The 26,835-nt window shown below is 43.3% G+C and overlaps 1 protein-coding gene across 1 annotated transcript in view; it reads left to right on the top strand.

The window, feature by feature from the left end:
* The window catches only part of gli2a (GLI family zinc finger 2a), a 92,825-nt gene that overhangs the window by 3,710 nt on the left and 62,280 nt on the right, over positions 1-26,835 (top strand). The window contains exon 2 of the mRNA XM_056389969.1: positions 16,202-16,341. Coding sequence (XP_056245944.1) covers positions 16,227-16,341 — 115 coding nt within the window. The 5' untranslated portion in view covers positions 16,202-16,226. The remainder of the gene's footprint in view (positions 1-16,201; positions 16,342-26,835) is intronic.

Genomic DNA, 26,835 nt, shown 5'->3' with positions numbered 1-26,835 from the left:
TAATGGTAATGAATGTGATTTCAGCATCAGCGATCTGAGCGCTGTCAGGCCACAGAGGTCGGGTGTGTTGTGGACTGAAACTTTCATTCATGTGCAGGGATGAAGTGGTGAGGCGTTCGTGGCCATTCGAGGCGCTGTAAAAGGCAGCTTCGTGTTGAGCGATGCCACCACGGATCGTTCACAGAAGGACCAGAGAGAGAGAGAGAGAGAGAGAGAGAGAGATGATCACTTACATTCACATGTAGGGCCCTCCACTGAGTCCTTAGCTGTTGGACGCTGCAGGAGAGTCTCTGCTTGTTTTAACACCTGTTATTTCACACCGATGTCTCATTCATTCTCCCTCCAGTGTGTGATGTTAAATATGTTCACATCGTGCCTGGGTTTCGGCGGAGGGGGTTTGCACCTTTAACCTAGAGCAGCTACGACTGTGTAGCTCCAATCGCAGCACAAAACTTGAGGTCACGGTGGATTGAAGAGAAACGCGTTCACGTCGTCCCGGCTCTGAAAACACGCCAGTGGAAACAGAGCGGAGGCTGATGCGTGTTTAACAAGCCGCTTTAAGAGCTGCACGGTAAAATAACTGACAAGCTCATTACAGGCCGATTTGACCTCATCAGTCACTGGTGGCGCTCCCTTTCATCTAAAGCGGGAACTGTATTTTCAAATCATGCAACTAGGCCCAACAACCCTGTTCCTGTTCCTGTGCCTCTGTTTTGTAATTCTCAAAGTGCAGAAGAAGAAACACGAGACCGCAGCCAGATCCATTATCTCCAAAAAGGGAGGGAAGCTTAAACAGATTCAGTCTTGTATATAGTCAGCCCCCGTGTGATGCATGATGTGTCATCACCAGCACGGTGCAGAGATTTTCCCATCATGTCCTGGGCGAACTCTTCACACACACTCCTCAGCTCACACACTGACTCATCGGAAACCCAGTTTCCCAAAAGCATTTCAGCAGTAACATCATCATTGTCTGTCGGCCCACAACAGAACAATGGTGGTTGTAGCTCTGGTCTTCGGGGGGGGGGGCCTGCCCAGGTCACAGGAGGTCACTTAACTTGTGGGAGGGGGATGGTGGGACTGATTTCATTATCTCAACACAAGATAAACTCTCCGGACAATGGAAAGTGACAGGTTGTTTTTTTCAGGTTGACTCTGAACCTTTTTATTTGGCTGCATTTTACGGCCTGTTTAGTCTGGACGTCTGGACGGGACGTGAACTCGCTGTTGTTGTGTTTTGAAAAGATTTACGACAAACAGAGAGACATTTGATGCACGATCTGAATCTTTGAATGGCTTGAATTTAGTTGATGCTTTTGCTTCTATGACCAGGGGGGCCAAATTAGGCCGGAGCCCGTTAGAGCTGAGCTCCACCTCCTTCATATCATATCATCATATCACACTTTTTTTTCTAATGTCCTAGTAAATATAACACCACATGGGTCTTGATGAGTAATTCTCTAGACTACAAAGACAGAGATTTGAGGTGATTTCTACACTTTATACTGAAGGTCACTGGATGTCATTGAATGCATCAGTAGTGAACAGCGTGAATATCCCCGTCTGACATTCAGTCAAATGGTTTTGCTCCATGTTAAGTTGATTGCTGAGTTTGCTAACATCTCATGTGTACTCACTAAGCTCTAGGCATGTTGTCGCCCCTCCCTTGTGGTATCTGGACATTTCAATTTGAAATTTGAATTTTGAAAATACAGTAAGAAAATTCAGCCTATCAAGGTTTCCAGGTCTTGGACACAATTTAAAGCCTTTCGTGGGTCCAGAGGGAGCTGCATGAAAGCTGATCAATCTTTGTGGAAATTTGGGTCGAAGACTACAAGTCAGAAAATGAAAAACAGTCTTGGTGTGTGGAGACAGAGCACTTACCAGACCTCTTTAGCCCATTCCACATCTTTGTTTGAGTTGCATTGTGGGTATATGCACAAGGTTTTGAGTCATAATAAAAAATATATATAAAGAATAAAAAATGTGGCAAGTTTTATTCTTTTTTTAAAACTGTCCAGTTGTGAGTCAGGTCATCGATATAGGAGTGCAGTGCTGAATAGATGGGAGTATTTCAACAGCGTAAACATTTGGACGTTATCGTGTCTCAAATGTGGTATTTTGATTGCTTTTCTTTCTATTTTTAGTTTAATATCATTGTAATTTGATTATTGTCTAGTTTGCTGGTGACAATCTGGGATCATCATACCTTCATCATTTGATCTCCTACAACCTGGAGATCTCAGTCTTTCAGGAGCTTTGCTTTTTCTTGAGTACTCATAAAAGTTGTTATGGAAAGAATGAATGAAAATAGAAACCTACTGGATGTTAGACAGTTTTCTTAGAGAGCTTTAAGTGTGCTTGAATAAAGACAATACAAACCATGTCAAACCATCAAAGGTGGACTGGGATTTCTTTTTCTCTCACCGACTTGGAGTGTTGCCATCTTTGATTTTTAATGGTTTGCACTAAATTCAGTCTAAGAGACATTTACACCATCTGTCGTAGAAGTGTCCACTTTAAATGTCTCTGAGGAGTTTGCCTGCCACCCTGTGAGTTCATACTCTCCACATTCTTCACAGTTGTTTTGATTGACTGTGGGACTGAAAGTCCCGGATTCCATAATCCAGGATCCAGGTGATACATACTGTTATCAGAACCAGCCGTTGTTTGGACAGAAGAGGCAGGACTTTGTCATGATTTTAAATAACTGGTAACAGATGCCTGTGTGATGGCTTTTACTGTCCAAACTCCATCCTGTGGTGAATGAACTTTTTACCGGCTGGTGTGAAAAGATGCCATTAGGGATACAACTGCAAGAGGGGAAAAGCTCATGATTTCCCTTCACTGTATCATTATCACTTCCTCATCAAACACCCAACAGGCTTTTCTATGTGACTGCGAGCTGCTGAGATAGACTGACACAGGCTCGCACACAATGGTGTATTGTCTGCGATGTTTGCCACAGGCCCTAATCTGATGCAGAGGCAGAGATCGGGGTCTGTGCAGAGGCCGCTGACAACAAAATCAAGAGAGAGAGAAAGAGAGAGGAGGACAGAGGGGGGAGCGGGGTGTGTTTGTGCTGCTAACTCTGGGGTTTGTGTTGGGAGGGGAGAGGGCGAGGAGTTTGTAAGTTATGATTTACACTGGGAACCTCCCATAGCTACAAAGTCGACGCAGCCTCAAGGGCAGGGCGGCTGGCTTCCTTTTTTTTTTACGTTTCCATATGATGGGAGATATTAGATTCCACATCGCGCTGACTCAGTGCCAGGCCACAGTCTCCTCGCAGATACAAGCCGGAGACAAGAGATAGAGTCAGAGCGGAGCTTGGATATAGAGACATGTGGTTGTCTTTAGCAACCGGCTCCGTAACCTCTCCCTCCTCCCTCACAAACATGTCTGTTGCTGCCATCATCTCCTCTCTCTCTCTCTCTCTCTGTCTCTCTCTCTCTCTCTCTCTCTCGCTCGCTGACTCTGGCTCTGGGCCAAACTGAGGTTTGCTCATGTTTTGTAATCAGCTCATTAGAGAGAAAGTGGGATGAAAACCGCACTGGTTACGTGCAGGGCCGTCTTTGCGCTCGCTTGTTTCACATGCGAGGCTCCACGGTGTCAGGCTGCTCTCGGGGTGAACTCGGCCGCGTCAACAGTCCGTCGTATTGTAGAGAAGCATTCCAGGAGAAAGACGGTGAAGACAGCAGAAAATCTACACGCAGAGTGGTTCTCATGCTCAGTGTGGAAAGCCTGTACATGACAGAGGAAGTCATGTTGCATGTAAAAGACGGTAGCAGTATTAAAACAGTTACATTAACTGTTACCTTGTGTTAAGAATTGGTTTAATGAATGTTACCTTCAGCCACATGGTCTGATTTAAGTCCACACTCAACCTGCTGAATCTCAACAGACAATTAAAGGAATATTCCACTGATTTTATGCATAAAATTCAGTTTAGTTGTCGTGGGGAGGAACAACACAGTCTGTGAAAACAGAACCCAAACAGTGGTTCTGGAGGAACTTCTCTGAAGTCTGAGGCCACATCCAAACTAAAATGTTTATGTTTGTGTCCGGAGTTTTTAAGCCCTTAAAACTGAGACTTATGGAAACGCGGCTGACCCCGTTTTAGTTTGAAAACTCCCGGATTGTGTTTTAGTCTGGAAGGACAGAAACAGAGACCTTTGGAAACGATGAAGCAGACAGATTGGGTTTCATCAGCCTTGACTACCAGTGTGAATGCAGCACGGATAACAAATTACCAGCATTACTGGCTTTTGTTTGTAGCTGTTGTGCAGTTAAATTCTGCATTTAAATGCTACCACTTTCTTCACTGTTCCTTGGTCATAGTGTGTTGTGCAACTAAACAACCGAAGAGTCAACAATCTGCTTCCTGTTTACACCGGCACCGGCATGTGACATGAGTTTTCAGGTGTGTTTGTATGGACGGAGATTATGATTATGATGTCATCAGGGTCTTGTCATCTCAGGTTGGACCTGGAGTCTACAAAGGTTTTAAAGTATATATTCTTTTGGGCTTTTGTGTCTTTATTGGACAGGATAGTAGAGAGAGACAGGAAATGGGGAGGCAGAGAGAGGGGGAATGACATGCAGCAAAGGCCGTCCGATGCGGGACTCAAACCGGAGGCCGACTGCAGCGAGGACTGTAGCCTCTACACATGGGGCGCCTGCTTAGACCACTACGCCACACGACACCCCCTGGAGTCTACAAAGGTTTTGCAGAAAGCCTTTTTTAGAAACTGGGTTTGGGCATTTACAAGCCAGTGAAGGTGCAATGAAAAAAAAGGTGTTGTTTGAATTAGGGGAAATGTAGGATTCTATGGTTTTCTCACTCTCAGGACTGAACGTGAAGATGCTTCAGTCTCTGCTTCTTTGATTTTGACCATTTGTTTTATGTCTTGCATCTTTATTGCAGAGTAAATTGTTGGAGTGCTCCTTTAATGAAAACATTATGTGTCATCCACACTAAAACATCTGAACAATGCCAAAACTGTTGAATCACGTTTTGAGGTGAGGAGCCTCAGCTGAGCCCCAGCTGGTTAGGCCTCCTTTTTGTCCCTTCTTGCTTTCCATAATCACCTGTCAAGTGTTTTTGTTCTTGTTTACAAGGGAATAAGCAGGTTAACAGTATCTCCTATAATCCTGCACATCTCTCTACTTAATGATCAAACTGATAAACAGGAACACATGCGTCAGGTGATTGGTGACACAGACATTTAGAATAACTGGTCACAGAGTGGAGGTTAGAAGCAACGGAAAGTTGTCTTCCTAACTTTACTGGCTCGCAGCTCTCGACCTGTCGGAGCAGGCTGAAGTCGAAATTTTCCAAAAGCTAATTTCCCCCGTTCACAGTAAAACACAAGCCAGGTGCTTTCAGACTGATCCACTCTGGGGACTGATTTCTAAAAGAATATAAAAGTTAGTTTGTCTAAAAAAACACAGATGCATTTTGGACAGAGGGACAAAATCTAGAGGAAAACAATTGCTAACTTAGTAGTTAGTAATAGTTACAACTAACACCATAAGCTCTCACCCGGGGACATGCTTTGACAGCTGCTACTGATGGGTCCCCAGCCAACACAAACACACACACACACACTGACATCCCCCGAAATTCAAGGGGAGTCCTCCCCCTCTCCCCCCTCCCCCCTCCCATCACCAGAGGCCTGGGATCTGACTGTGGAAGTAGCAGCAGCTGTATGTCTGTACGGGCCAGCAACTACACACTGTCAACTATCAGAGGCACTTCTACTGGAGCGCTGGACTCACCACAACAATGTGGAAGTTGCACCACAGCGAAACCTGAGTGAAGCAAATGCCAACTTTAATTTGGCCAAATTTTTACTCACTGGCTTGCAGGCATATCTGCACACACAAACACACACACACACACCCTTGTTTTACTGCATTGGTGGGAACCCGTGATTGACATAATGCATTCGCTAGGCACTTACCTTAACCTTAAGTATCACAACTGAATGACCAACCTTTACTCTTCACCAGGTCTTCACCTTCAAACTGCCATTTAAACATGTTCAGCATCCTGGTCCTCACAAAGCTGTCAAACCCCACAAGTATAGTGGGCTCCCTGTTTTTGGACTCCACAAATACAGTAAAACAAGCCCCCACCACCACCACCACCACCACACACACACTCTTAAGTTTTGCTTAAGTAGTTGCCGGAGTTATTGACAGCTGAAGCAGTCGAGAGTGAGTGCTAACAGCACATTTAGGATGAATGACCCCCGGCCAAATGCTTCAGAGAGGAAGCCGGCTCGACTCAGCAGAGTGTAATGTGGCACAGGTGACAGCTGTGACTTTTACACACAGACACACATCATGTGACCTCCATCACACGGACACGGGGTCAGTTTCGTTCAGCTGTGATGCGTCAGCAGTAAAAACATCAAAGGCTGCAAGTCAGGATCATTTTTTTTACGATCAATTAATCTTTTCATTATTTCTCAAACAATTTACAGTTTTTCTCAATCGCTTTGATGCAATTCATTCACCAGAAACATCATTCTCACAACTCTTAATTCAGTTCTCAAAACAGTTCATTTCCCCTAACACTAAATCACCTGTTCAAAAGCTTCTACAACAATCAAAACCTTGTTCATGTGTCGAAACATGCAAAGTCAGTCAATCACTTCAACATTGTCACTAATGATTGGATTGAATGAAATGTTTTACAGACACATATGGTGGCTCAAAGATGAAGCCTACTCACTAACACATCATTAGGTGATTATTTCTACCTGTTTGTAGTTGAGTTAAAGTTTCTCTCCAGACTTGTTTTAAACTCTGTAAAAATCCTCTGCTGTGATTCATATTGTGCTTAACATGGTTTTCACACATAAAAAAAAAAAAAAAAAAAAATGGAAATAAATTACTTCCTCATTGAGAAAAGTGGATCAGGCCTTGAGCCCCACCTCCCCCTCTGTTGAGATCAGAATGGTTAGCATAGTTAGCATCTTTTATTTGTTTCTTTTGTTTGTTAGCTTGTAACCAGCAGTGGCTGACACAGTGTTTGCAGTTGTGCTAATGCTAACTCTCTCTCTCTGTACTGACAAGGTTTCATGTTTATTTAGCCCCGCCCCCGTCCCCACATGTTGACAGGATTGGTTCCTTAGGTTTGTGACATATGAAACCCTGGCTGTCTGAATCCGTATTTATGAGACTGTCATTGGTTCACTGCAGTTCAAGATGGAAACACTCAGTCATGGTGTTGATGATTATTTCTATTTATTTTATATGTCCCATAGAAAGAATTGAGCCTACCAGGCCTCTGCAGCCCCCCCCCCATCTCTGCTTGAGGCTAGTCTATCTCTGGTTCTCCTGTATGTATGTAATTTCGATCCTTTATTCATACTGTTGGGAGTGCCATGCTAAATCTGGTGGACCACTCTGTAATGTGTACGTTGATTGTGTACCCTTGCGTCAGTGTCTGTTCATTGACTCAGTTACTTGATTCTCTCCGAAGCACAAAGGCAAAAATCCACAATGCATCCATGTAGATTCCTCCCTGCCAGGGGACTGTGTGTAGGCTTTGAGCTCCACATCTGTTTTCTGTTGGTTGAGGGAGACAAAAAGATCAACCACAGGATATTGCCTTTACTAGCAGGAAAGGTCAGGTTCAGGGGTGGGGTAAGAACTCATCCACAAGGGTTTTGTCTGCTGTTATAGATGCCTTTTATATTACATCAGTTGTTAGGTGCTTATTACTCTGTATCCGCTGGATGGTTGGGTTTTGGTAAAGGGATTCGAGTCCTTATGTGCAGTCTGCAGATTAACCAGAAACTGGAATGTGGTGGAGAAAATATTTTTAAAAACCCTAATTTACATGACTACATGATTAAAAACACATGGATGATCATTTTGAATTGGAAAACCTACACCTCGGTGTAAGGACGTGGATTGTGACAACACTCTCCTTCCTGCTTGACTGACCTGAAATCTATACATGTTTGACAGCCTGCAGTGATGTTGTTTCAGCCTCTGAATCTGACTAATGGCTGATGTGTTGCTGTCAAGACTTCTCACAATCTGTTTCGTGACCTTTCAGACCCAAGCTTGAAATCCTCTCAGCGATGTGTTTCTCCAAAGACAAGTGATTCACCCACAGAGAATGTGCCCTGTCCCAGTCTAAACTTGTCTTCTCCCAGAGGTCTCCGTCTGTCAACAAAAAACATTCCTGCTCTGATATTGATTGCTTTGTGTTTACATCTTACAAATTTTGTGGGAACCGATTAAAGCGATGCAAGTTCCTCAAACGAGATCATGTCAATTTGGATATAATGATGTAGAGTAAAATGATTTTGTTGTTTTTTTAGCAGAAAGTTTCCTTGGATGGAGCATCTCTGCTTCAGGGTTTAGTATTTTTTTCTTAAGGTTTAAACCTGCAGTAACTCATTTTTAGCCATTTGAGGGCAGATGCACATCCAGCAGCACTACAACACTAGCAGGTATTAGGAGTTGTGTTTCTGGCCACCTAGTGATTGTAAGTCCAATACTGACTCTGACATTTAGCTCTAGTTTTGGTCTCCACCATCTCCTGTGGAAAACAACTGGTTCTTCAGCAACCCCAACGATGCTATGCTATGGGAGCGGTGTTCAACCGCTGTGAGAGGGATGTGAGATTTGATATGTGAGAGGGAGCCAGAACAATGAAGCTTTGGAAAACCAAAACAATGAGCCGAAAAGCTCCGTAGATCTGAAGGGAACTGCAGTCGGGTGGTGTTTCTCTGTGGGATTGTCACCACAAGAGACTCTACCGGCTCAAAGTAGGGTTAAAAAGATTTGCGATGTTTGCAAATAATTTCAGAGTTTGTAGTTGTAAATCAATCTTTGTGAACCTGTGAAATAAATCTGCAGGAGAAATTCAAGTTTATACATTTGTAGAAAAGATAGAGGCAGGTTATGTGAATAAAACATGTGAACAAATGACATCAGTGACGGGGTTACACATACAGATACAAAGATGAAACTTTCCAACCGAGTTTACAACTCGCCGCCTCCCACACTGTGTGTGGCGCTGAAGTTACAAATACAAATTTTCTATTTTCTATTTTTACACCTGAATCAGATTGGACAATAACAGTCCAATCACAAAGCAGAGTCCAGTCAGAGGGCAGGTGGTCCCGTTACCGATGTTTAAGATGGACAATGGCGCCTCTATGACCCAACATTTATTGTGTTGTATATTTATGCAAACCCACCTGAGTCAGTTGCACATCAATTTACAAGCTCAAAATCTTTTCAACCCTAATTTGAGCCCATACGATTCCTTTCGTATTACAAACAGTCATTTGACCCATTTGTTTATATGAAATGGTGACTGGAGTTATTTTAAAGGTTTGGTGCTTGATGTTAAACTGTTCCTGTCAGGTAAATTGGTAAAAACAAATTGAGAATTGAGATTATAATGATAGAAGTCCTTAAAGGACCTGCTTGAGTTTTCTTTCACCTCATCATGACCAGTGAAGCCTGTTAGATCCCGGCCCAAAAAATGCAGAATTTCAAAAGTTCAAACGTTTAAATGGTGGAAACTGGCAGGGATTCTGTTTCTCATGTGGTAAACCAAAGGTGAAAGTTTGAGAAAGTGGTTTAAAAACGAGACTGTTAGGTAGTGCAGCAGTCAGGACTAAAGAAGGAAGTATATGGTGAGCGAACAGAGCTCTCATGGAGAGAACATTTGGTAAGTTAAATTAAAGGTTTCTCATGAAACTGTCGCAGAGGAAGTCCAGCCAGGGTGGTTAGAGCTGGCCGTGTGAGGGGAAAAACAGCTCCACTTTGTCTGAATTATGCAATGAGCTCTCTGGATCCGGACATAGTGAAGGTTCTGTACAACTGAAGCACAGTGAAAGAAGAAGCCTGTGTGGATTACCTCCCCTGACCTCTACACCTGGCCACCTGTGAATAAGATCTGACGGCTCCAGCGTTCCTCCTCAGTGTCTCGTTGTGTTCAGCCTCATGAGGAGACCTGGAGGAAGGGTTGAGAGCAGCAGCAGTGCATAGACTTGGTGGTGTCCTGTATGAACCACATCTTTAAAAGACAGTTTGGAGACTGTCTTAATGACAGTAATCATCCCTATGTCCTGTTTAGGTGTTGTATTAATGTAGAGTTAAAAAAAAAACAAATCTAATAACTGTCAGAGAATCAAGAAATACATAACTTCACAACATAACTAACATAGTATAAAAGTCCACTCAAACCTTTTGCAGTATCACACCTATTGACTATATTGCTTCTTCTGTTACCTGGTACTTCAGATTATCTTCACACAGTTAATGTGAGCTCAAGTACAGTGTTGGGTTTTTTTCTGATCCCAGAGACCACGGTTCACATGTGTCCTAACAGCTTCCCCTAACCATGAACATGATCTTTCCTGTTTTTCTTACTGTTTTTTAGCCATAACAAACAGAACACTGACATATCATTATCTTCTAAAGTTGGTTTGGCTGGGTGAAGGGTCTTTGCTGCTAAATGCTCCACTATGTGGGTTTTTTTCACTGAAAATCGACTGGCTGATTTATGTGAAAACAACAAAGATCAGAGTTGGTGAGCGCGAAACCGCTGAGGACAATGAGCTGAATGATGCTACAACGCTCTGTAGAGTTGAGGGTTACTCAGAGCTGGGTGATAATTCTCTGTGGGTTTGTCACAACAAATCTCTTTCTTTTTCAAAATAAAACATTGATTAGAGCAGCATTAATCATATACTGTTTAGTTGCTTAAACCTAACCAGATTAGAGAGGGCTCATGTGTGTCATGCTGGAAGGCAATGACAAACAATCTGTTTTGTCATTTAGCTGTTGTGGAGAGTATTAAAGCATTGTATTTTTATATATGACAATATTAGATTATCATTATTGATGCATATAGAAGGTGAATAGGCTTGGAAAATATCCAAATTTTAGTATCTCCATACAGTCGGCCCATATATCCTGATATATGATATTATTGTGAGGGGTGGGTTTTTTTTATATGTACATATATTATTGTATTTTATGATTCAGATATAAGCATTGCTGCAACTAAACAGCATTTAAAGTTTTATTTGTCACAAGCTAAGGAACAATGTACAGTAAAAAAAAAAAACAGTAAGGGTGGGGCGGACTGTGCAAAAATATAAAATACTGCAATATTTGGTGTTATTGAATATCAACCCAAGCCTGAAGGTGAATTTTATTGTCACATCTAGTTGTGGTAGAACAGATTTTAACTACTTTATACTGTTTCTGTAACAATGTGGCAATTTTTATAATGTGATCCTAAACTCTAAATATTTTCAGCTGAGATTTGTAATGTAGTATATACTGTAATATAAAAGCAACTCAAGTAAGGCTCAAGTACTTGGAAATTGTTAGTTCAGTGGTTGAGTAACTTTCTGTCTCACATGCAAGAGCTGATCAAAACACTTTTCAGTAGCTCGATATAATCTCAACCACTTCTCAAAAATAGCGTGTCATCGTCACGTCTGTGATGAAGACACAAAAATATGTAAAAACAAAAGCATATTTTGGCGTTTGGAGGTTGTTATGTGAACCTGCATGTGTGTCACAGTCAGAAACACGAGAGAGGAGGTCTGCAGGTGGCATAGGGGCAAGGAGACCTCACCTATCCATCTCCTGTGTTTGCCAACTGAGCAGAGTGTGGGACAGCAGTTGGTGTCATTGAGAGTGTGTGTGTGTGTGTGTGTGTGTGTGTGTGTGTGTGTATGCATGCTGCTGCCAGGAAAGAGAGCCTACCAGCATACGGATTACATTGACTGAAAGATAGGAAGGAAGAAAGTAAGAAGAGCAAAGCCTGGAAATCTTCAAAACGAGAGGGCCTCTTTTGATGTGTGTTTGCATTCCTTTCAGTGTTGGTGAAAGGGGAGCTGTTGAACGGTAGTGGAGGAGAGGAACACTTGAAACTGAACGAGGCGCTAAGAAAAACACACACCAGGTCTCATAACAAAAGTCCTGCGAGTCTGAGAAAGGAGGGGGTAGAAGGTGAATTAACAGTGAGAGGAAGAGAAGAAAAGATGAGGCAGGGAGACGGTTCTCTTTAAACGAGAGGTCTGCAAACGGGGGTAAGATAATTACTGAGCTGAACTGTAGATTCATTAGTCAAGTGATTATCCTGACTTTCTTATTTCTTCATTTTCCAGGCGAAAAACAAGTGATTCTGCGTTTCGAAACAAGTGGAATTATCTGATCCTCTTATGATTTGAAGTCTGACCTGAGCAGAAGAAAACATAACAGTGACTTTCCCCATTACATCAGTCTTTTTCCTGTGCCTCGTGTGGTTAAGTAGCACGTCTGGATCCTCCATCAGAGGAAAATCAACACGTACAACCTCTGCTATAAACTATTCTCTGTGCACTAAAACCTGCTTTTACTGCAGCCTGAATCTTTAAATATAAAAATTTTACTTTCATCCAGGATGTATTAACAGTCTTCCTGTTGTAGGTGGACTGTTTGAAATTTGCACTGAGGACTTTGTTACAATTTATTAAACACAGGAAATTTTTCTTTGCAAAAAACATACACACAGACACAGATTCTTCTTTAAACCTCATTTTGAATGTTTGTAAGATAATTCACTGAAGGCAGAGGCATTTTTAATGGAAGAAAAAAAATGGCAAGCTTTGTGGTTGTGTGGCAGGAAGGAACAAGAACAAAGCAGCCTCGCTGTAAAACTCGAAACTTGGTTTCGGATATGGTTACTCCAGCCTTACCCCGAAAAAAAAATAGCGTTGCATTGAAACAAACTAAATAAATAACTTAAAGCGCATATTTTCCTCTTCTCCTGTGTTGTATTTGAAGTGTTGATCCATAAAAAGATATACTTGTGGTTTTAAGAACCAAAAAACATCTCAGTGTAGTTTTACATCTCCTCTCTCAGGCTTCTCTCTGGAGCTCTAGTAACAACAGGTCGGTGAACCAATCAGAAGAGAGGAGGCTCTGAGCCTCTCTTCTGATTGGCTGACTGTTGTCTGAGTGATCCAATAAAAATAAAGCAGATTTCGGGTAAACACTCCATACCCTGCGAGGTTGGATGGTAAGTCCACGTGGGCGGGGCTTGGGGCATGGCTGAGAGTGGTGACTGCTTTGTTGTGACATCACAAAGTTCCAGAAGTCCTGACGGCAGGTTTTAAGGCTCAGTTTCTGAATACAGGCTGTGTGCATTTCTCTGTTACTGAGCACTTTGATACTTTCACAGTATTAATATAGAACCTAGACCTGATCTATAATCAAACTACACATGGACATCTACACAATATGGGACCTTTGATATCTTGACCTTTAAAGCAGTAATCTGAAACATTCTTGTGCTTTTATTTTTATACTAGAAGTCATTGCTCTGGTGTTTCTGCTCTGCACTTCCCAGAAATCACAGTGAAGTTGATACTGTTGCATCTTTCCTGCGTGTTGAGGTCGCGTCTTGTTCCTGGTCTTTAAGACAGAAAAAAGTTTACATGAAGTGGCTCGAGGTTAAAGAGGCGACATATCAGAAACAACATTTATTCATGTAACATTAATTTACATATTGAGAAAAATCATCAGTTGCTTTCTTGTGAGTGAGGTGACTGTGTGTGTGTGTTTCGTTGGGGGTGGTAATCCTGCCCCCACTGTCTTTAAGTCCCCAGCCTCGTGGTCACATGGCACCAGAGGGTGGGGTAAGGAGAGGGTAGGGAGGTTTGGGAAGGGGGTGGGGTGTACTTCTCCTTTTCGTGCCACAACGGACTGACCAGCCAACCAGAAGATGAGACAAGAAGTGCACCCTTGTTGTTTGTTCGCCTTTGGCTCCTGCCATCTGTCCGACTGGTTCCTGACACCTGTACCAGCCTGTCAGAGCCGGGCTTCCCTGTCATGGGGGGTAACGCGGGGTCTGGCCTGTAGGGAGACACAGAGAAGTGGGGCAAATGTAGCAGCTCCAGAGAATTAAGGAAAGAGGTGTATGTGTGTGTGTGTGTGTGCGTGCGTGCGTGCGTGCGTGTGTGTGTGTGGGTCAGGGTGAAATTGGGGCCACTTTTTTGAGGAATGAACTCAACAGTCCTCTAAACTGCACCTGCTGCATACATATATTTAACATATATCATTTTTTGGTAAATTACCTTTACAGGTGCTTGTACCCCGAACCGTTTTTCATCAAAATATTGGCTAGAAGTTCAGAGGCGACTGGAAAGCAAATAGTTGGCATGCTGTAAAAGCATGGAAACAGCTATTAATGCGGTGCCAGATGTTCATCAGACGGTGATGTAAATGGGAGGATTCGCAGTTATTTTTGAGGGGCAGGCTGCTTGAAAGGCAAACGCCGTTGCTGCGAGGACCGATGTGTTCATGTGCAGATCTTATCTGAGCCAAGAGGGGTTCACTACCCAAAAAAAAAAAAAGAGAGAGTCTGCAACAACTCAGGCCAGCTCTGAATCGACGACAAAGGCCCCATGAAAGAGCACATTAAATTCTATCACTAAGGTGATGTCAGAGTGATGGAGTCCTCCAAGACACGACGGCCCCCCTGGCTGAGCTGCAGGGACTTTTTGGCACCAGAAGAAAAAAGAAACAGATGCAGCCTAAACCTGTTAGTCGCCCACCTCTAATCGGCTTACACTGGCTCGGTGACAGGCGACTGGCACCTCCAAAGGGTCGCAGACATGGCTGCTCGTGCACACACCTCACAAGAAAGGATGACATGTTGGATATCCACATGAAACCAGAAACAGCACTTCACACGTTCGGCAAGCTGGTAAACCAGATCACTGAACACATCAACCTCACCTTTTTAATGCTCATAACTATGTATTTGCATCCACATATTCTCAACCAGAGTGTGTTTTTAATATGTTCCTTTCATCTTCCATCCAAAAATCACATTTGTTTCTCTGACTCAAGAGAAAATTAATTTCCGGATCATTGTTTCAGGGTGTTGTTTGTGTCCCTCGGGCACAAATCAAGTCATAAACACTTTATTTTCAAACGCGAGAGACTGCAAAATGATTTCTTTTAGGAGTTTTAAAGAATGGATTTCCCGTAGATGCTAACAGGTGTGAGGAGAGGAGTGGATGGTAAAATAAAGTTTCCTAAACCTGCTGACCCTCACGAGAAAAAGATCTCCTTTTCCTCACACTTGTGTAATATGAAGTCACCTCCCTCTGATCACGTCCAGTTGCTGCGTCTTGCAGGCCGAAAGCAGGCGGGAAAGCGATGACCACGAACGAGCTATAGCGGCCGGTTCTCAGCCGAGGACGATCCTGTAGGTCCCGACAAGTCAAACAACAAAGTGGCTCTTTGCCAAGTTATGGAGCCGTTCACACAGACATGAGGAGGAATTAACACGGTGTTAACGCGGCTCAAACCTCAGCGCTGAGGGCCACTCATGTTTACAGTCGGAACAGAGGGGCCGCTGTGAATTACAGCAAACTGACGAACCTGTATGTGTGTTCAGGGCCTGACCTGACAGCACTTACACCGACTGAAGAAATGCAAACACACCTATAGAAACATTTCAGTGCAAATACTCTTCATTGTTATTCAGTTTGTGTTACTATATTGGAAAAAAAAAAAAGAGAGAATTTCACTCTCCTGCTTCTTAGATTTTACAAAAACCTGTAACCTGTATTTAGTCTGAATGAAAAGAAGAGAAATGCATGAAGATACGAAATGGTCTCGTGCCACAGTTCATATCAGGTTTTGTTTGGAATAGTCATTCATTTTTTCTTTTCTGAAAACCACTTTTCTTTTCAGATTTAGAACTCTACAGCAGTTTTAACTATCGATTTGCTGGCAAGCAAAAAAAAAAAAAATCTGCAGCTGCCATGAACGTTTACTAGCATCAGTGTGTGTGCTTGTATTGTAACTTGGTTTATTGTATAGTCATGTTATCAACCAACATTAATGTTATTTTTTTAGCTGTTCTTCCTGCTGTTGAAAAACTTTGTTTGACTTGCCACGTGAGTCAGAGTCAAACATAAAGTTTGAAATAAAGAAAAACATTATATTATAATTCAGCCATGTTGATAACACTGCTCTGGCAACCATTCATTTCTCACCGTAATTTCTTCAAAAACAACAACAACAAATAAAAAAAAACAATCAGTTTTGCTGCTTTGAAATGTAAAATACATTACTTCATTCTTTTCAGCGTGGTCACAGCCAACTTCAGATATTTCACCTAACATCAGCGTCTCTCTTGCGTCTGCAGGTTGTGACTGACACTGAAGAGCAGCATGGAGACCTCCGCTCCAACAGCCACAGAGAAGAAGGAGTGTAAGCCCTCAGGTCTGGATGGAAGCAGCTTCTCAGAACTCCCCAAAAAGCCCTCACCCACCACTCTGACCAGAGGTACTGCAGCTTTCCGGCGCTGTTTTCTCACTTACCTTTTACACTAGATGGTTGACACTGGGTTGCAGGTGACACCTAGCTGAACCTAACACAACAGACCTGCAATAACGCAAGTCCCTATAACACAACACAGTTCAATAGCAGCAGAAACTGCAGCCTCCAAAGTCAAAAACAGAACAAGATAACCTTCATGAAGGAGGACTTACTGCAGGGCTGTTGTATCAGACTGCACCAGTTTTAGCTAGGTGTTCCTAATAAACTGCCAGCTGAGTGCACAGTAGGTATTACACACGATAACGGCAGTGTAATAGTAAACAGAGTCATTTAGTAATTTGGTGATGAAATGGGAGCGCTTCAGCTCTGTTCGGTTTAATGCAGCGCTCTTGCATCCTGCTGTCTGTCCGTAGGATCGCGCACTCTGCAGTGCAGTCGACCGAAACGTTACGGCTATTCACACAAGTTGCTGGGTGGCGCATGAAAAGCGTTGGACCCAGAGACAGGGGCCGTGTGTTTCCGAGATGTCAAAGAATGGGTGATGAAAAAATGTTATAATGAGGTCGAAAGACCTTGTTCTCACCTCCCGAGTGTAAATTTCATGAATTACTAAAAAAGGCTGGCATAGCAGTGGACGACATAGTGTATCAGAGGCCTCGCATAAAGGCTGGGAGGAGGGAAGGGCCTTTGAAATGCTAACAAGATGTCGTATAACATTGTGGCAGTATTTATGCTTAATGATGGGCTTGGTGGCCTGCCACGAGAGGAGCCATGAGCATTAATTGTTTAGGGATGCGGGGTGAGAAACTGGGACGTTCCAGTGCTCTCTCCCTGGCACCTCCACAAAGAGGCCACAAGTTTTTCAAACCAGCAAAGAAGAAAATATTGTGCTTGCCACATCATGAATTATTCAGCCATTTACACAGTTATGACCATTGTGCGTGATGTAGGCAGTCAGGGGTTGAATTTTCATAACCTTGCACCAGTGTGAAGAAAGTAGTCTTCACCCATCACCCATCAGGGGTTATTTGTGCTGGTGAGGTCACACGGAGGGTGCGGGGTGTGCAAAATTCCCTCTTTTAATGGGGTCATAATTAAAAGATGAGAGCTCATGTTTTCATTAGTGAATATGTGATATAAACTCCTCATAACGAGGTTGGAGGACCTTGTTCGGGCCTCTGAGGTACCACTGTTATAAATTACTAACGGCTGCTGGTGGACACTGAAAGCCCCCAGGAAGACACGCTGGCATCATCTGAGGGGCCACTGCAGAAACATATCACTCAAGTTGTTTTACTGTTTAATGAAGGGCCTGGTGGCCTGCCATCACAAAGCCCACTTTGTGGCACAGGGGGACAGTAGAAGTAGGGCATTAGTATGTCATTAGACACTTTTAAAGCTCTGCTTTTGTTTTCAATTTGATGATTCCTTCCTTTTATTTGAGCTGCTTCTCAGATTAGTTTGCATGTGCAAACAAAAATATGGGACAAGTACGAATAAATCAAGCAGCTTGGATACATTCATGCTTAAAGGTCTTTGTTTATTCAACTTTTATTTGAATTGGAATTTCAAAGTACTCCAAACCAGGCAAACTACATTACATAGTTATAATATGTAACTTTTTCACATTAAAATGACTAGACCTATGTAATTTTTTCAATTGTATACTTTCATTATCACAAATGTTTCCATCAACCCTCAATGCTAATGGTCTGTTTCTTTAGTCATCTGTCAATGGTGGTTTCCTGCCAGAAGAGTCACATTTTTAAGACACACTTTTGACACCTTGGTGGTTTTCAGCTCTATGAACCAGATGAAGGATTTTAGTCGTCGGACGTCTGGATCTGAAGTTATCAGAGAAACAAGCTGAGGAAACAGCTCAGCTCTCAGTCGCTGTAGACGTCCTGTCCTGTGTCACTGAAGAGCGTCAGTGAATCTCTGATTTTTAAAGTGAAACTGCTTTCTGGGTGTTTCTACTGGTTTTAATCCCCTGGTGTGTTTGCTATGGAGAGGAGGACACCTCTGTGGATAATTCAGCTGCTGGTAAAAACCTCCTGAACGTCTCACGCTGAAGGCTGAACCGGGAGAAGCTGATGGCAACGATGGTGAAGACAACAACTCCCATGATCCCGCGCTACTTTACAACATCACCCAACTCTGTCTTTTGTCATGGTTTTGATTGACAGGCCCCTAGTGGCAGAAGTTACAGACTGTGCGTTTAAGCTTGATAATAAAACAACACAATAAAATATCGTAACTGTAGTAGAAACATCCTGAGAACATCTTGTTCACTTTAATCCGCCGTGTCAGCTGGCCACGAATCTCATAACTGGTTTCATGAGCGCTCACTGTGCTTGTGTTTCATGGAGACACGCCTCGCCCTGTTGAACTTCACTGTGACTCCGAGTGTAAGGATGTAATGGAAGTGTGTTTGGCCTCTAATGCAGAGTGTGTCCAACAGGAAGGAGAGGAGGTAGGAGAGCGTCCAGGGATGCTGGCACGAAAGTGCAGGTCGGGTTCAGTCCATGTGATAGGAATCAGGGCCTTGTTAATGGTTTTAAATGGTCACCCACATTCTGTGTGACAGCCTGCATCTGTCTCACAGCTACAGGGCATGCTTCAACAGGCTCGGCCCCTGCAACCCGACTCCCAGGCCCCTGGGATTTACGAGTCTGTGTCGGCTTGTGCCTTACCATGTCAGAGTAACATGTGTTCAGATTAGGTGCCCGCTTCCAGAACTGTAAAACATCTCATGGTTTCAAAGGCATACCTGTGATTGATGCACCTCCTCCTCCTCCTCCTCCTTACTTCACGCCGTCTGAGGGTATAAGATGCTCAGATGTGCCGTCTCCCGCCGCCTTCCCCTGGCCTCGTCTGAGAGGGAGCATCGCCTTCAAACATAGATCTGCCAGCTTGTTGTTTTACGGCCCTTGTTATATGCTGAGAAAGTTTGCCAGAGAGAATTTTTCCATCATCCCTCACTTTGGTGTTGACTGTACGAGGCCAGTGGAGCAGACGCTCTCTGTTATTTCTACCTAACCAGTGTCTTATATTCATCCTTCTTTGAGTTCGGCCGTAGCTTTTGCGAACTCCCGCCAAAGATTGATGTTCTTCAGCATTATAAAACACATTGTCTACGGATGATTATTCACAGCTTCGATGTAAGAAGGATGCCAATGATGCACCGGGAAAAAACTTTCCCAGCATTTGTCAACACAGCATTAAATCAACCACTCCTCCAGTGCACGGATCAACTGCTAGTCTGACTCGTAGAAGTCACTGTGGTGTAGATGGAAGAAGAAGAAGAGGAGTCTGGTGTAAAAAGTGTGGTGTTGTGATGAGGTTCTGGGTGTTAATCATGGTCAGCATGGATAAGGCTACGTACACGCTAATACGGCTTCATTTTAAAACGTCCCCGATGGAGCGCATACTGCTTAGGCTCAGTCCATACCGCAGCGGCCCAGGTTCGAAGCCACCCACCCTTTACTGCATGTCACCCCCTCTTTCTCGCCCAACTTTCCTGTCATTCTCTCACTGTCCCTTAAAAAAATATAACTAAACTTTAAAAAAAAAAAAAAGCCATTTTAAAACAAAAACAATCTCTGTCCAGACGAGCGTTTTACCTCCAAATCAGAAATGATCTCCATCCAAACTAACACACCTGAAAACACACACACACACATGATCATTCACGTGCACTGGGCATGTACCAGCAGGTGTAAAACAGGAAGCAGATGATTAATTGTAGTAGGTGATTAGTTGCAGAAAATACTACGAAGGAGGAACAGCAAAGACAGTTGTAACATTAAAATGCAGAATTTAACCGCACAACAACTTTTGAAACTAAAACGCGGCCAGCAGCGTTTCCAAAAGTCTCTGTTTTAGGTGCTCGTAAACTCCAGAGTGGTGTGGATGGCAGGAGTAAACGTACCATAAGAGATACATGTTAAAACTAAAACGTAGTAGTGTGGATGTAGTCTAGAGGGGTCACCAGGATCTCTGCAGTGGCCACAGGGCCTTTCTCTGGAGCAGGTCAGCCCCACCACCCCACCAGCCCTTCAGTGGAGAAAAATGTCCGGGAGAAAAATAGACACCCCCCCACCACCACCACCCTAACCCACTCTTACCCCTTACCCCGATCTCCCTCTCCATCCACAGGCCTACTCCAAAGGGAGGACAGCCACTAATCTTCCTGAGAAAGAGATTTCTGCCTTTCTTTCTGTGTCCCTAAATGAGGCTCTTACGCTGCTGTGGTTCCACAGACTGGGTGAGAGGTGGAGGGCGGTGTGGGGGCATGGGGGGGTGGTGTGTGTGTGTGTGGGGGGGGGTTATGCAGGGATGCCTGCATTCATGCCAGACCCCTATGCCCCCTTTTGGGTTTAACTCCTTGGCCCTCCACCTTAGTTGAAAGAATCAGAGAATTAATCTCCTGATAATTACAGTATTTTAAAAATGAAAAATACCCATACTCCTTTGCAGCATCCAGACAAGTGAGTTAAAGCAGAGCAGAGAAACTTGTAGGTTAAGTGTGCAGCACAATGCAACTGTCGGTATCTTTCCTATTTAAAGAAATGCTGTAGATCGAATTACGTGGCTGCTCGTACCAGAAACACCTCCCCCGGCTCCTGAAGCCACCAAACATGTCATGGGTTTCATTTTTAACAGCCCAAAGTACATATTCGTGTCCCCAGTGTTGAGAGAGAGAGAGAGAGAATCGACTCTATCAGGTGTCATCTACAGTAACATTTCGTTACAGCATATCAATAATGCCTTTCCTGATACATGAGAAGACCTGCGAGCAACAAGCTTACAGGAAGGAACTATTGACCAAGTCCCGATGTTGTTTACTTTCCTGTCAGAGTCTATAGCCGCACACTATCAGGAACCCATCGCTGTCCTCCAAGAATGACTGAAAGAGCGGCCGATATTGTTTCTGTCCCGGAATGTCTTTCAGTTTATAGCTTTGATTTTCAAACTTACAGTTGCATCGTCTGCAGAGTCGGTTTACACTTGGATTTTGTGCCTGATTCGTCCAGCGAGTTGGGACTGGACACATCTAATGCAGCATTACATTCATTTTTACCTGTTTCTTTACCTGTTTATTTTCACCTTGATTATCTGGGTTTACAGAGATTGCTGCTTCCATTGATTCATGTGTATTTTATAAACAAGACAGTCCTGTTAAAAATAAGTAACAAACTACGCTTCGTTGCTAGGCGACATCTAGTGGTGGTAGTAATGATGACAGGAGCAAAGGGAAAAGTGCGGTGACGTAGTATAAAGAGAGACAAAGTCCACGTCAGGAGGAGGTGGTGGTGGTGGATGAATATGACACAGGAGAGCTGCGTTCGATTCCCATGTGAAAGTAGCTGTTTCTAGCTTCTATTATCCATGACTGTTCGACAAAGTTACGACGTTGTTATTGTTGTAGCCATGACAACAAAGATCGTCTAATATTGAGGAAGTACTTATTTTAACCCAAATCACCATCTTTTCCTAAACCTAACCAAGCCATGACTGTTATTATAGTAACCATGGCAACAAAGGTAGGTACACGGCTATAGGTACAGTCCAGGTGTTTATTATTGTAACTATGACAACCAAGGTCCGGTATTCCTGCCGCCATAGGGGGCGCTATTTCAGGAGACACTCCTATGGATCGTATCAGGAAGCTGAAAAAAACAACCTGTGGTTGCTCAGGTTGGAGGAGTGGTTGATCTTGTTGTTATAAACAGTTAACTTGGTTTCTTTCCAAGTCACCCCTCAACTCCTCGTCCATCCTCACATCTCTCTCTCTCTCTCTCTCTCTGTCTTATCTAGAGTTTCACTTTGGGGCACCAGCTGGCCAAGACAGGATTTAAAGATTAGATATGCTAAGTGAAAGCACAAGAGGGACATCTTGTTTTTTTTCACTCTTTTTTTTTGGCCTTGCTGATTGCCGTGTAAAAGCCAACAACATAGGTTTTTGAGCCTTGAGTTTCTGCCTTTATCATCAGTCATTACACGGCGCTCTCATCATCACATCACAGAAGTGCTGGTCCACGTACCGAGAGAGGAGAGCTACACTGAGAGATTCCTAGCAATTGGTTACAAGGGTTTTGCAGCTTAATATACAGTATATATACATATCATTGCTTTTCACATTATTTAAATCTGAATTATGAATACATTCCCTGGCCTCTTTTTTAATGTTTACTTGAAGCACATAAGCACCCCCCCCCACACACACACACACACACACACACACACACACACACACACAGCTGAATCCAACTACAGAGTTCAGAGGAATCCCTAAGAAGCTGAAAGCACTGCAGAGATGCATCTTTTTTGAAAAAGAATATCACAAGACAAATGTTTATTTTAGTGAATGCTTGGAAGTAGTCGTAAAGGCTCGCATTAAGCTGCCTGGTCCTCCTATTGTAGTTTTTGAGCCAATGCCTATAGTAGAGTGTGTTGACTCAATGGAAAACTGACAGCCTTTGGCGGGTCTCTAATGTGGTTCTGAAATATAAATCAGGCTCAAATGAGAGGACATTTCTGATATTGGTTGTTTCTTTGGAACGCTCTGCCTCAGCTTCAAAGAGTAAAAAAAAAAAAAGCAACATGCTATGCTTTGGGCAATGTCTGCGAATATAAATCTCTCTGTACCAGAGGCGTCTGCACACGCAGGGCCCAAAGACAACATGTTACATTCCTCGCCGTTTACAAGCAGTGGGAGAGGCGGTGGAGGCAATATATGGATGCTTTAGGGGATTAACCAACACTCCGTCAGCCCAGCTTTCTCTCCCCATCCCTCCAGTCTTTCCCTTCTCCCTGGCTTGTGCTTCCTTTTTTCCTTTTCAGCTTCATCCTCTCTTAAACAGAAAGCTCTTTCCCAGCATGCATGAGTGTAATCCATGCCCCTGCCTCTAAGACACTTCCTGCCTGTTTTGTTTGTTAGGCTGATGGGAATCAAGCCCCAATAAGGTGCCGAGCTCTCTCCTCTTCTCCGAGGTGTCGCCTCAGGCAACCGCTTTCTTTGGACAGGAAGACGCTGCGTGTTATTAAAGAACTTGTTGAAAGTCCGTGCCCGTGCATTTCTGTGCTGCGAACCCTCCGTCCCCCTGACCCAGCGTAACCCTCGGCGTCCATTAGACTTGAGCCACCAGCCTGCCAGCCTCTGCTGCTTTCATCCGCTAATGTAGCTCTAACACTCACAGTTCAAGTGAAGCAAAATAAACATCTGAGGAGTTTAGACATGGTAAAACAAAAATGTGTGCTAGCTGTAAACACGGGCGGGAGGCGCTTATGTAAACACGCCTGGTTCCTATGGCTGAGTTGGTCTAAAGGCGGACAGTTTGTGGTCAGGCTCTTCCGGTTCATGCCCCCCCCCCAGCCTCACCCCTTAACCTCCCCCCACCCGCGCCTGCAGACACAGCTGTTGTCCGCCCTCACAGAAATGTTGCTGCATGGAGGAAAAGAATCAGTCAGCGCGCTGCACGGAGCGAAGAAGCCCATTCACCCGTGATGAGACGCGCATGTCTGCAGTTACTCAAACATCAGTCGAGGAAAAATAAAACACTGAAAACGCTGCATCAACATAGACCTCTCCAGGGACAATGTGTGCATTTTATTGAATACTAGACTGCTACTCTAAAGACCCCCCACCCAACACATCAGTTGTGTCTGAGCCTGAGTAAGCCAGTGGACAATAGGTGTCTTTACAATTAATGCCTGGTGTAAATGTGTTGCTGCCACCCCAGAAAGAAAGAGGAGGAAATTGATTTTTGCCATCAGTGAAATTCTTCCTGAGGGAAACGCTGCTTCTTGTAATTACAGATCTAAGGTTTCACTGCCAGCGCTCTCCAGCCTCCGTTAGCATTTAGCAATTAGCCTAATCACTGAGAGCCCCGGGGCAGACTTGAGCCAGGCTGTTTGAGCCAGACTTGTCCATACATGTCACTTGCCAGCCTGTGTGTGAATTGAATGAAATGAGCTGCTTTGGGCTCCAACTTTTTTTTTTTTAAATAAAACAGTTGTAGCCAGAAACAATAGCAAACCGTCCTACCCAGTCAGTGAGTGGGTTTGCAGCAGAGGAGGAAGAATCTCACATAAACATCCCCGAAAAAATAAACTTGTACAATGTATTTTTATGGTCACGTCTCCAGCGGCGAGAATCTGTCTCCAGCTGTAACAGCTACTGGCCTCAACCCAGGGATAAAGCGTGCAACCAGCAAAATAAGCAGGTGAGGTTGCCTTGGTAAATAAAGTGGATGCAGGTATAACAAACAAAAAGCTGCTCCTGCTGATAAATTCACCGGCTCTGGGATCAGAGAGGAAACACTTCAAGGTCTCACAAACAAATGTCACATATCACGCTTGTCATCGTCGCTTCCTGCAGCGAGGGTTTTTTAAATTTCTTAATTAAAAAAAAAAATATTATTCAATATCTATCCACAAATCTTTCTACATTTAAAGCCCATTGTAAAGGCAAAGAACAGTATGTCTGAATTAATTATCTCATTTGACGTTTCAACAGAGCTGGCTCTCGTTTCTTCCTTACACCTGAGCGTTGTTCATGCTTGATTTTTGATTTCAAACAGATTTTTTGGGGAGATTTGCTTTTTCGCTTTTTTTCCAAGAAAGAAACGAGACAAGACAGTTAGTTGACCTTGAGTGGAATTTATTTTTGTCAGACATAGAGGATGGATTCCAACTTCTTCAAGATAAGAAAGGCATAATTTGGAAAGACCCTCTCCCAGCCATAAACATCCATCATATTCTTTGTGAGAAAGTCCTTTGGGACTTTGCTACTATGAGCTCCACTGCTCTGTAATCACAGCAAAGCCTGTCATAAGGCCCCTGTGTGGTTGTCATGGTCCCTACTAAAGAAGAAAAAAAAAAGCTAAACAAAATGATGCCATATGGAAAACTCATTTGTAATGTCATTCATCACACAGCGGCAGGAATAAAGATGGTGTTTCAGCTGGGCAGCAGCAGATGATTGGGTGGTATCTCTAGCTCGGGTGGAATGGGGTAGACTTTTGGTATGGAAGACTCCACTCGGTTTCTAGAGACAGGATGTCTGAGATTTTAATCTCAAATTCTCCTCATTTTAACTAAACCCAAACATCACGTGTCCCTTGGCTGAAACATTTACCCAAGGTTGTTGACAGTACTGTTTTTAGCTCGGTTGGCCTCAGTTCAAAACAAGTCTATGATGGATTTAAGTGGATCATGCAATATAGAAAAAGACAGATGAATAAAGTGTCATTCTGACTTCTTTGCTTTTGTGATTATGCTGCAAACCAAGAAGGGGATGTAAAGAGAGAAACTTGAAGACTATTGAAGACGAGTGTTAAAGTAAAAGAAGTAAAAAGATGCCATATTCCTTCAATAAATGGAACCAGGAGACAGAGTTTACAAGAGATGTGAACAAGGGCAATGAAAAGCAGGAAGAAGACGTATCTTCACAAGGCAACATGTGATATTTTGGTCCAGTTGCAGTTTGACTCAAGTCTATGTTCAAAGCCATTCATCCGTTCATCCATTCATAGATACCGGCAATGAAAACCCCCAAATAAACCTCCATAACTGCTGCTTTAAAGTTTTCATCCATGAAAGTATAATTATTAAGTGATCTACTGCAACTAGGCTCATCGCTCTGCTTCAGCTTCATTGTGTTTATCAAGTGGAAGGAGGCAGCCGTCTAATAAACAGGTCTACAAATGAAAAGGGTTTGTTGAATGAACGGCTGTATGTGTTAGTGTAGCGTGTAAGCCTGTTGTGTTTTGTTTGCCAGGTGATTTCCCCGACGATGTTAGCTAAGCCTTAGAATTCCTGGCTCGTGCTTCAAAGAGCAGTGGGGTCACCTCCCGACAGCAGCGAATACAGACATGTTCGTGGCAGACATGGCTCTGACGCGTGCACGCTGTGAGCTGCATCCTGTGCTTTAAGTTTGTCCAACGGTGTCTAGCAGTTATTTCAGAGAGAAAAAACAATCTTTGGCCATTGTGAATGTTTTGTCATTGTACGTTGTGTGTACTTTGTGTCTTTAGATTGTGAGTCAGACTAAACGAGCAATATGAGGTCATCAGTTTGGCTCTGTGGAATTGTGTTGGTGATTTTCAGATTAGATTTTTCAATACAGATTGCTCTAATGAAAAAAAAATCAATGTATACAGTGATACCGTCTAATTCTAACTGCTGTATTTATTAGGGGTGTCATGATTATCAAAATCAAGATTCAATCAGATTCAATTTATTTTCAATTTTAAAGGTCATGATTTGATTCAATTCTCAATTTAAACTATTTTTTTCAGCACTAACAGCTCCTCCATTGTCCATTTGCACTAGTTATTTCTTTAGCACAAGTTGATTTTTGTTGAAGTTTGGCTCTAAATGTGGATGGAGGAGTTGTTTTCCCAGTCAAATCTCTTTCTTTACAGTGCCAGTGTAATTGTCCTTCTGTATTTGTCATTTTACCTGAGGTGGCATACATGGTACCTGAGTGTAGCA

The sequence above is a fragment of the Seriola aureovittata genome, chromosome 11 (assembly GCF_021018895.1).
Source record: "Seriola aureovittata isolate HTS-2021-v1 ecotype China chromosome 11, ASM2101889v1, whole genome shotgun sequence".
NCBI lineage: Eukaryota > Metazoa > Chordata > Actinopteri > Carangiformes > Carangidae > Seriola > Seriola aureovittata.
Note: the sequence above shows the minus strand (reverse complement) of the source record. Positions and strands in the feature narration are given on the sequence as shown.